This window comes from Eptatretus burgeri, chromosome 1 (assembly GCF_056783735.1).
Source record: "Eptatretus burgeri isolate ZD-2024b chromosome 1, Ebu_testis_v1, whole genome shotgun sequence".
NCBI classification, from domain to species: Eukaryota; Metazoa; Chordata; class Myxini; order Myxiniformes; family Myxinidae; genus Eptatretus; species Eptatretus burgeri.
The window spans coordinates 118,856,466-118,868,744 of record NC_140961.1 but is presented as its reverse complement, the minus strand read 5'-3'; the positions used below and the strand labels follow the sequence as shown (position 1 = coordinate 118,868,744).

At 38.0% G+C, this 12,279-nt stretch overlaps 1 protein-coding gene across 2 annotated transcripts in view; it reads right to left on the bottom strand.

Moving 5' to 3' along the window:
* Nucleotides 1–12,279, bottom strand: part of LOC147035272 (vomeronasal type-2 receptor 1-like) — a 296,355-nt gene that overhangs the window by 270,241 nt on the left and 13,835 nt on the right. For both annotated transcript variants that reach the window (XM_085896323.1, XM_085896332.1), the window contains exons 3-4: nucleotides 8,502–8,775; nucleotides 2,533–2,831 (exon numbers count right to left, since the gene is read on the bottom strand). In XM_085896323.1, coding sequence (XP_085752449.1) covers nucleotides 2,533–2,831; nucleotides 8,502–8,775 — 573 coding nt within the window. The remainder of the gene's footprint in view (nucleotides 1–2,532; nucleotides 2,832–8,501; nucleotides 8,776–12,279) is intronic.

The window sequence follows — 12,279 nt, the reverse complement described above, 5'->3', positions numbered from 1 at the left end:
CATCCATCACCTCCCTCCATTAATTAATTCCCTCCATCCATCCATTCCTTCCCTCCATCCACCCCTTCCATCCATCCATCCATCCATAAAGGAGGAGCAACAGGGCACCAGTGTGAGCACTCCTTGGCTTTTTCAAAAGATCTTGGCTATTCGTTGTTCACCTTGGCGTCTTGGTTTTCTATAGGTTTTCTTGGCGTATAGGTTTTCTATTATCATCGCTTTTCCGAAACCTTGTGAATTCTTGGCTTTTTTCATTGGCTCACGTTGGCATTTATGAAAATGAGGAGGGTTCACACTGCAGGGCACCAGATGACACCACAGGGTGCAACACAGGCAGGTGGGGCCTGAACTTTGTACATTGACCAATGTATGTTTGATTGTGTTTAGCAGAGGGACAGTGCAGAGTATCAGTGTGGGTACTTTTGCCCTGTATCACCATGGCTTGCAAACAAACATCCAAGCAGCTTGTAAAGTGCTTGCCAAGTGGCTTAAGCACTGAAGCAAGCATGCCAATGAAAACGTTGCTAAGGAATAGCTGGCTTGGCAAGCGATTGGAAATCGATTATAACACACTACGAGGAGATGTTCAGAATGTGAAACAATGTCTAAATTGGATAAATGACAATTTTTTTAGCCGTCGGAACTCCTACTAAGATCAATTCCACAGTTTATGTTTGGAAACTTGGTTCATGTTCAGAGATTCGAGTTTATCGCATGTGTGGAAACAAAATAAAACCACAAACACTAGTCTCTGTGCATTTAAAAGCGATATGTAGGTATGAAGATGAGTCATTCGATGATATGAGTGAGGAAAGTGAAAAAACATTTTGAACGCTTTGTCATTAATGATTACGGCCTGTTCCAAGTCAAGGCATTGTTGAGCAGACCAAACAAAATGGCGAATTAAGACCCCAGCAATCTGACAGAGGGCTGACTCAGTGGCTGACCAAGGATGTGCATGACAAAATATAATTAAATAAGGCCGTTAATTATGTTCAAAAGCAGTGTTTAAATTATACTAAACACCCAACTTTCATTCAAGCACTCGCTTGGAGTTCTCTTAGTATTCATGCAAAGTTTTGTGATACTAGGTTTCATTGTTTTGTAGTTATGGAGAACACACACACACACACACACACACACACACACACACACACACACACACACACACACACACACACACACACACACACACACACACACACACTGATATTTATTAGTAACTACCACCTTTTCAATCACAATATGTATATATCTGTCCCTCTTCAATAAGAATGATTTATGAAGGGTTGTTTTAAAGGCCAATCTTTAAACACAACTGTGTGTTCACTGCAGTCTATTTTTTCAGGATTAAAAAATACTCGAAAAATATTCTGCATAAAAGAGTAATTACGTCTCTTCTATTGTAAATGTAGGTGATGACTTGCAGCAGAGCATCAATGGTGGTGTACAGAAACTTAAAATAAAATAATAAATAAAAGGTGCAAGGAGGTGAAATTCGCTGCTGATGATGTACAATGTGCAGAGAGTAAAACGAGTGTTCATTTCTGTACATAGGATGTCTGAAAAATAAAGAATATATAAGCATATCTGATAAGCCTGGTGTTGGTTTAATGGCTCAGGTGGCCAGTTTGGATCCTAGGGCTCCGAGTTTGAGCCCTGTTGGCTGCATAATTTATACCAGGTGGGGTTGACAGCCTGTCATCCTTCTGAGGTTGGTGAAATGAGTTCCAGTGTACTGCTCGAGGGGGGACAGAATCAGTGGAATAGCTGTCTCTCCAAGAAATGATAGCTACCCATCAGCCAAGCTGCCATATGCAAGAATAGATCAGCACATCTGATGCTTGGCTGAGGCTTCAAACTTTGACATGCTCATGAGGCTGTACCATCAAAATGAAACATCCCAGAAGATAAAGAAAACAGGATCATTTTTGTACATGTAATGTTTTATCATAATGTTTCTTGCTATGAAACATCATATCTTCCAGTCTCTTTGAATATTTGAAATAAAAAATTCCAACCCATAATTTTGACAGGCTTTTATACTCATAGATATACATGTGCCAATAACTTTAACATTGATTAATTGGATTTTAACATGACATAAACTTTTCAGTGTGCTCCAATAAGGCCAAATATGATTACAATATGTCCCAAAAATGTTTTTTAGGTGTGCAGTGTGTCCCAGAAAACATACCACTTTGTGGAAAATTATATTCTTGTTGCATTTTATAGTATGAAAATATTACAGTATGGTCCAGCAAGGCCAATTATGGTTTTAGTACATCACAAGTTTTTTTTCAAGTGTGCAGTGTTTATCAGGAGTATCACTTTGTGGAAATATCACCACCTTAAATTTCCCATCGAAGGAGGGCCGAGATTGACACTCCCACCATCCAGGCAGGAGTGGTGATGCTGGTATAGTATTCTTTAAAACATGATGTCAATTTGAAAATTACCAATAGTAACATCTGTTGATTTGAAAAATCAAATGCCATCATTAAGAAAATATCTGATGTGTTGTTTCTTTACCTGATTTCTATTTATGTAACTAGTGTTGTGTATGGACCATTGGTTTTCAGGCTTCAATTTAATCAGAAATTCATAAAATCCAGGCATTTTTCCTGGCGTTTGTACAAAACCAATTGTGCCCTCTAAGATATGTGCATACCGCGTTGAAGCATACCGTCTTGATTTAACCCAGTCAGACGTGGCTATCCATGTTTTCGCTGTTACATTTTGTAACAGAAGCTCCTCAATGAAAGGCAATGCATCTGCTTCATTTGAATACAAGATGATGACATGTGCACTTGTCTTCCCAGCAAGTTTACCTTCATTCCGACAAAAAAAATGTTAAACAGCGCAATGAGAAAGGCACTTGTTGTTCAAAGAGCTTTTATTGTTTGTATAAAAACAAACAAGATTCCCCAAATATTGCTTAAATACTTCAATGATAAAAAATATTGGCATTATATTTCCCAGAAAAACCCCTTGTGGACAACGGATGTTGAAAAAAAACTTAAACGAACAAGATTTTAGTTCAGAAAAACATGTTTGTTATCTGCCATTAGTTTAACAACTCATCCATTTATAATTTCAAGTAAAATCTATAAGAGTGGAAGATACAATCTACAATCTGCTCAACATTTGAAGACCTAACTTTGTGGCAACCGATTTGCTGAGGAGTTTCCAAATGAAGCAACCAAGAGGAATTTACAAGGCCGAAGGAGCATTATGAAAACTTCTATTTTACCAGCCTAAGCAGTTTACCAATCTCCCAGTGGGGCAAATGTAATCAAGTTAAATTTAATGCTTCAAAAACTCAATTTATTTTCATCTCTCAATCTAAAACTCCTCTCAACTCTCCAATCTCCTTTGAAAGCTCTACAATTACACCATGTGATACAATAAATTTACTTGGTATCTCTCTAACATCAAATTTATCCTGGAATCCACACATTACCCAAATAGCTAAGTCTGCCTCGAAGAAATTAGGAGTCCAGTTCAGATGTCAAAGATTCTTCTCCTCTGAACAGTTGCTCCTTCTATATAAAGGATTGATTCATCCTTGTATAGAGTAATGCTCTCACATCTGGGGAGTTTCCAGCACCACATACTTACTGGACAGAATTGAATCCAAAGTTATTCGACTTATCAACTCCACCAATGCGACCTCAAAACTTGACTTGCTCAAATTACGCCGCATAGTAGGCTCTCTTTCTCTTTTCTACAGACATTACTTCGGTTTCTGCTGGCAATAACTTGCTGCTTGTGTACGTTCACCATTAGCGAGACAAGAAACACTCGACAAGCCACTACATCACATGATTATTGTGTGGCAATTGGCAATTCAAGGGTAGGCCGTTATGATGTTTGTTTCTTCCCCTACCCTGCTAAACTCTGGAACTCTTTACCTTCTCATGTTTTCCCAAACACTTATGACCTTACCCTATTCAAAAAGCAGATTTTTTTTCTTTATCAAAAACTCTTAGACTATTCTCTCTTTTCTTACTTTTCTATTCATGCAGTTCTTTTATTTAAGGCTTGGCCTCGATGAGGATTATTCAGTCCGTGCCTGCAGCCTTCAACATAAAAAAAACATGGACTAAATGAATCGACAGGAAATTACAATTTCGAAAAATAAAAATTTGGTATTTCTTGGAGATTTTCAAACATCGTTTGTATCTTATTCATGTGAATGAAAAAGATGAATAATTCTTTGTTCTCAGAAAACGAAGCACAGTTTGAAAACACAATTGAAAACATTTGATACATTCTGTTTCATTGAAGTTGCTCTGATTTAGAATAAGGTCAGAAAATCAAGAAAGTCAGAGGTGAGAGAAATTAACCAGACCAGACCATCAGTGAGTGTGAGATTTGGGGATGTTTGCAGATGCATAAAGTCTAACTACAATATTTTTGGGAAACACCAGTTTCTCTCTGCACTGTGTTGTCCTGAAAAGTAGTTTCCAGTGAATAGTGCTCTACACTGCATTAAATTTGCTTAGTTTAAAATCAGACATCCCATCTGGTTGAAATCAAATCACAGGAAGGCCAACAGGAACATAAGTATCTAGATAGCCACCAGAGACATAAACAACTATACAGAGCTGTTGCATTGTGGGATCTCTATATTCATCTATTTACTCAAACTTTGATCAGCTTATAACCATCCATCTCAACTCTGTCCCTCATCTGTGTCAAATTCAACTGTCATGAGTGAAGTTGCTAGGTGACAGCTGTGCAACAACCAGCCATGACATTTTTGGACGAACTTCTGTGATGCTGGGTGTCTGGTCCAATTTGGAAACTACTCATTGTTGGTTCATGTAACTGATGCAATTACCACCCTGGACATGGGAATGATTACCTTTTCATCCACTTTATTCTGATCCTCATTTTCCTCTTTTGGTTCCTCCGACAATGTTCTCAACAAAGCCCATATCTATGACACTTCAATTATAACTGCTGACCCTCCCTTTGTGAGGCATTAAAGTGAGCCATTAACAACCCACATGCACCCAAAACCGCGACATAGCCATGACGAACACCAAAAATCATTCTCACATTACACCGAACTTCGCATACATCCCCTCTCCATATTTTTCTTCAACAAAGGGTTAACAACCTAAACTTCAGCTTTTTCTTGCTGTCCACGGCAGTTATCTTACTTTGAAAAACCTGATAACTTCATCTTTTGCCCCCACCACTGATTCTATGGACCACAAACATCCGAGGTCTTTGCCCCAAACTGAGAGATCTCTAAATTCAAGCTGCCAATGCTAATTTGACATTATCTGCCAAGCAGAATGCTTCCTCCCACAAGATGTTCCCAGTTCTTGGTGTTTCTCCCAGGGAATTTTTTTTTGGTTCTTGAGGCCGAGACCCTGTTCCGGTGGAGGAGTTGTAGTTTAAGTCAAGAAATCCATTTCTCAATGGCAGTGTACCACCGTTCCCTTTCTAACCCCCAATAGTATATTTGGTGGTCCTTTTCCTCCACAACCACCTCCTGTTTCTTTGTGGACTGTCCTGTCCTCCTAACAGAGATGAGTCTATTTACGTGTCCCTCTCTGCCAACATGCAACATCTTATAACCACCCATCCTAACTATCTCTTCTTCATATGCAGTTATTTCAACTACCACGATGACAACTGATATTGCAGAAAAGGACTCCTGTGATTGCATGGGCCTTACCCAATCGGTAAACTTTCTGACCTACATGTTTCCCAATGGCAGGCTCTCAATTCTGCACTTAGTCATGACAAATTTCCGTAAAGATGTCTCCTGTTCCTCTTAAGTTCTAATAGGTTCATCTGAGCATGTGCTTGCGAGAGTCACAAGCACATGCTCAGATATTTATTTTTGGTGACACTTTTTGTTTCGAGAGCATGTAAAGACGTTGGATGTTGATGATCCACAGAGTTAGGGGTGGGGGCTAAAGATAAAGTTGTCAGGTTTTTAGATCCTCGTCAAGGATCTCTAAGTCTTACTCATGTTGTTTTTCTTGTGGGCTTTTTTGTTTCACAGCCTACAGTTTTCATCGAAACTTCCTGAAACTTGATATATATATATATATATATATATATATATATATATATATACATATATATATATATATATATACATATATATATATACATATATATATATATATACATATATACATATATATATATATATATATATACATATATATATATATACATATATATATATATATATGTATATATATATATATATATATATATATATATATATATATGTATATATATATATATATATATATATATATATATACATACATATATATATATATACATACATATATATATATATATATATATATATATATATATATATATGTAAAAATACCCTGCGCAGACAGTAACGATCTCCGATTTGAAAATTCCTCCAAGAAAAAAAAGTTATGATGTCAAAATATCTCCGCTAATGGAAATCGCCGAAAAAATTATTGCCGAAACTAGGCAAGCTTTTTGAATTTTGTTTGCGAGAATCGAGCAGTGCATTAGCAGAGATTAATTACCGCACATATGATACATCACTATGACGTCATATCAATTTGTATAACGTCATTCCTATTTCTTGACATTTTTTGTTTTTTGTTTCATTTGTTTCACAGCCTACAGTTTTCATCGAAACTTCCTGAAACTTGGCATATATATGTAAAAATAACCTGTGCAGACAATAACAATCTCCGATTTTGAAAATTTCTCTTAGAAAAAAGTTATGACGTCAAAATATCTCCGCTAATGGAAATCGCCTAAAAAATTATCTCAAACTAGGCAAGCTTTTGAATTCTATTTGTGAGAATCGAACAGGGCATTAGCAGAGATGAATTGCCGCACATATGATACATAACTATGATGGCATATCAATTTTTATGATGTCATTCCTATTTTTTGTTTCACAACCCAGAATTTTCATCGGATCTTTGTGAAACTTGCCATGTATATTCAGAAAGCCCACGTGCAGGCAGTAACCATCTGCAATTTTGGAAATTCTTGCAAGAAAAAAAGTTAATGTCATAATATCGCCACTCATGGAAATCGCCGAAACCATTATCTCCAAAAATACTTTGTTTCACAGCCTACAGTTTTCATGCAAACTTACTGAAACTTGGCAAATATATGTAAAAATACCCTGTGCAGACAGTAACCATCTCCGATTTTGAAAATTCTAACTAGAAAAAAAAGTTATGACGTCAAAATATATCCGCTAATATAAATCGCCGAAAAATTTATCTCCGAAACTCGGCAAGCTTTTTAAATTCTGTTTGCTGGAATCGAACAGGGCATTAGCAGAGATGAATTACCATACATATGATGCATCACTATGACGTCATATCAATTTTTATGACGTCATTCCTATTTTTGACATTTTTTGTTTCACAACCCAGAGTTTTCATTGGATATTCATGAAACTTCCCATGTATATGCAGAAACCCCACGCATAGGTAGTAACCATCTCCGAATTTGGAAATTCTTCCGAAAAAAAAGTTGACGTCACAATATCGCCGCTAATAGAAATCGCCTATACCATTATCTCCGAAACTAGGCAAGCTGTTTGAATTTTGTATGCGGGAATCAAGCCGGGCATTAGCACAGATAATTTATCGCAAACCTGATACATCACAATGACGTCATATTCGTTTTTATGACGTCATCATTAAGAGGATGAGGATCTAAGCTCATTCGAGCTTGTTCAAAGCAAGTCACTCAATTCTCTGGTTATTGCCAGAGAGCTGTCTCAGTGCCATATAATCTGGCAGTCATTCAAGCTGAATGGTAGAATCCTTCTTCCGACAAGGTGTCCTCGATTTATTGGTGCAAGCTGCTCTCTCCTGTCAAGACTGGTCCTTCATTTCCACCTCTCCTGATGTTAACATTGCCTGAGAATCTTTCAGCACAAACTTGCCTTCCCTTATGTACAAGTTATACCATCTATTCTGCAGTTATCTCACCCCTCTTGCCCCTGGCACATATACTGTGGTGAGGCAGATGCCTTCAACCAAACTGCCTTCTCTTCCTGGGATGAAAATCTGACCAAAGGTTACCATTGTGTCCACTGTCATTTCACAAAGCCCAGAAGAAAGTGTGCGTCCACTCTCATGAAAGCCACAAAACAATATCTGGCCAACCACCTCCTCTCATGCATCACTGACTTTCTCCACTCCCATGTTCATCATTTAGCTCTAAATGGGATGCTCTCGTCTCCTCTTCCTATCAACGCCGAAATGCCGAAAGAGATGTGAGTATTAAATGACAGGAATGTGAGAGAAGGCTCTGGAGGGAACACCAAATATATTTCTGAAAATGCCTTTGAGTTGAGGTCAAGATGACTCAATTGAAGATGTACAAAAAAACAGAACCATGATAGAATATAATTACAATTATTCTTGCAATTGGCAAGGATATCAAAAGTAAGAGTCCAAATTAAAGTACATCCCAGATTTAAAACAAATATCAAATGCAGACCTTACCAAGCTGTTGAAATGTTTCTGGACTTTTTACTGTTGGTAACAGTTCATGAAATGCAATGCAAACTCCTTTCCTCTCGACTTCATTCAGAATCTGAATTAAACCAGTTCGACCAAAATCATCATCCACAGCTAAAGCACCAACAAACACCCATTCAAAATGGAGCACCAAGTGGGCAATGGCATTGGCATGGTGCAAGTCACTTGGTACAGTTCTCATGAAATTATGGAATATCTGCTTGTCACTTAAACATTTGCAGGCTGCTGCACCACTAATCTGTGTGAGGAAAAAAAGTTTCTATTATTCTAAAAGCAATGTACAGAATGTATATTATCTTGGGCTGGTGATATGAATTCCCTCTTTGTCCAAATAATTTCAGGACTTCAGTAATACCGTGCAGTTACTTAAGGATCACATGCGAAGAAGGCCAGACACGTAATCACGGCTGTTTTGTTTGCAAAATCTATATTCAGTAACGGATGAAGGAGAAGAAGACAAAAAAAAAAAATCAACAGACACCGGGGCAGTGGAGGCAAGATGAAACAAGGAAGGGGTTAAATTAGTGTTAAAAGACAAGAGAGAGAATGGGAGGAAACAAAGTAATCATTGAGAAGAGGGTTTGGCTGGAGGCTGGACGGTAAATGGAGGTGAATCAGAGTGGGTATGGATGGAGGATGACATGGGATGAGTGTGTACTGCCAAACTCCAGCACAAGGAAGGTACAGAGAGATTGCATGGCCACACAAATGTGGTTCAACAAATGGAAGAAAAGAGGAAGGAAGCAGTGGAGATGGCCGATAAGCCTGTATTTTGGATGATTAACCAGTAGGACGTTACTGAAGAACATGTGAATGAATACTCGAGGAGCTGGGGTGGGATGTCAGACTGAGAGTAGAGAGAAAAATAATGGAGGAAACCCCCCACCACAAAACAAGCTCGAATGAGCTAAGATCCTCGTCCTCTTAATGACGACGTCATAAAACGAATATGACGTCATTGTGATGTACCAGGTTTGCGATAAATTATCTGTGCTAATGCACTGTTCGATTTCCACAAACAGAATTCAAAAATCTTGCCTAGTTTCGGAGATAATGGTATAGGCGATTTCCATTAGCGGCGATATTATGACGTCAACTTTTTTTCTAGGAAGAATTTCCAAAATTGGAGATGGTTGCTGCCTGCGCGTGGGCTTTCTGCATATCCATGACAAGTTTCAGGAAGTTTGGATGAAAACTGTAGGCTCTGAAGCAAACTAGTTTCGGAGATAATGGTATAGGCGATTTCCATTAGTGGCGATATTATGATGTTAACTTTTTTCTAGGAATAATTTCCAAAATCGGAGATGGTTACTGCCTGCACGTGGGCTTTCTGCATATACCTGGCAAGTTTCACGAAGATCCGATGAAAACTCTGGGTCGTGAAACAAAAAAGGTCAAAAAATTGGAATGATGTCATAAAAATTGATATGACGTCATAGTGGTGTATCATATGTGCAGTAATTCATCTCCGATAATGCTCTGTTCGATTCCCGCAAGCAGAATCCAAAAGCTTGCCTAGTTTGAGATAATTTTTAGGTGATTTCCATTAGCAGGATATTTTGACGTCATAACTTTTTTTTCTCGGAGGAATTTTCAAAATCGGAGATCGTTACTGTCTGCGCAGGGTATTTCTACATTTATACGCCAAGTTTCAGGAAGTTTCGATGAAAACTGTAGGCTGTGAAACCAAAAAGTCTACAAGAACAACAATGTGAGTAAGACTTCGAGATCCTCCACGAGGATCTAAAAATAAAATCAGAGGCCATGAACCCAGTGTTTTCCCCATAAATTAAAGTTAGATTTCCAGTGGGGTGAGAGCAGAGGGCTAAAATTGGGAGTTAAACAGTGGATAGTGGAGAACCAGAGTAAAAACAGAAATTTTTATTTATAACTTTATTAGATTTAACTTGTGTCTTAAAATATTCACATAAATTTATGTTGGTGACTCAAGCTTTAAAGTGCTGCATCTCCATCTTTGTTGTTTTCTTGTTGTGTTTGACGACAAATTGTTGAGACCACAAAGCTGTTCATGAAGTGAGATCAACAAGCCTTTGCTTCTGACCCAAGACTGGGAAATGCCAAGAATGTTGTGAGCTTTAGGTTCAACAAGATACAAGAGAGACATTAGATTCTGCAGTACATCCCCAAAAGGGGAGCAATACTTCAATGAGGTATGGATGCAGGTCTTGTAGACTTGGAAAGAAGAACGATACCCAGCCTTTGGCTGGCTTTAACGGCCAGCCTTGATACACAAGAGAGGTTGTGGTCGGTTGTGAGACCTATAGCAAATGCGATTGAACCTGTTTTTGTCGCTGACCACATATAGACATGGATGGTGGGGTTTTTTTTTTAAACAGAGTTGATTATTGTGGAGGACCTAGAACACAGAATGCACCACGATGAAGAATGAAAACAGTGGAAAGATGGAGTGACACTCCAACAGTAGGGCAGAGGGACGAAAAATAGGGAGACTTGGAGGAATAAAGGATATGCAGAAGAATCAGAGAAAGGGGAGGAAACAGGGAGAGAACAAGCTGGATACAACTGCAAATTCTCAATCAAAGAAATAGAAGGGAAAACTGGGGAAGGAGCAGAAATGAAGCAAAAAAATTAAAAACTAAATGAAATTAAAATGAAAAATATGGTGAGGAAGCAGGGAGGGGAGGGGATCACCCAGTAACTTTGGAACCAGGAAATCCTTGTTCGTTTATTTCAGCGTACATGTTCGTACAGCAATCCTTTTAGATCTTTACAATTCTTTCAGATCTTTTCAACCTCGTTTCCAAAATATTCACAAATCTCAGTACCATGCTGTATCATTTTGATCTTCACAAAATTTTTAATATTCACAAATCTGTCTTTCTGTCTGTGAGAAGGATATCTCAAAAGGTTATGGACGGATTCGGATGAAACTTGATGGACAAGTTGGGTGTGTGACAAGGTCGAAATGATTCGATTTTGGTGAAGATCTAGATCCGGATACTAGAATTTTTAAAGTAATTCTTCACCATTGAGAGATGAGACCAAAAAAACGATATTTCAAAAAGTTATTGATGTATTCGGACAAAACTTGGTGAACAGTTTAAATGTGAGATGAGGGCGAAATTATTTGATTTGGATGACGATCCGGATACCAGAATTGTTTTTCAAAGTGATTCTTCATAATTGAGAAAGAGGGCAAAACCATATATAGCACAGTATCTCAAAAAGTTGTGGGCGAGTTGTGACAAAGCTATGTGGTTGTGTTGGGGAGGTGACAAGAACAAGCCGATTCGATTTTGGTTAAAGGACGGTTGCAGATCTGGCCTATCAGTGGGATGCAAAATGTAAACTGTTCAGTCAGGCAGAGGCATGCACTCTATCGAATGGCATTCTAGTTACCCTCGCCAGAGGAGAGTGTAGTGCATTTGGGTCCGTTTGTTTGGTACTTGCAAAATCGAAGATTTTTCAAGTACTTTATATTGGTTCGTCGATTTTCTTATTCTGTCTGTTTGTCTGTTTATCTGTTTGCCTGCCTGTTTATCGCCTACAGGTCACAATTTTAAACCGATCTTCACGAAACTTAACCACATGGTAGAGTTTGGCATAATGAAGAAGATTTTTGTTTTTGGGCTCAAAAGGTCAAAAGGTCAACATATGCACAAGGTTAATAACTAAAGTTATATTTCTAAAATCCTCAATTTTCATCCAATTGACTTGAAATTTGAAGAGTATTTATATTTCAAGTCACCGAATTCAACGA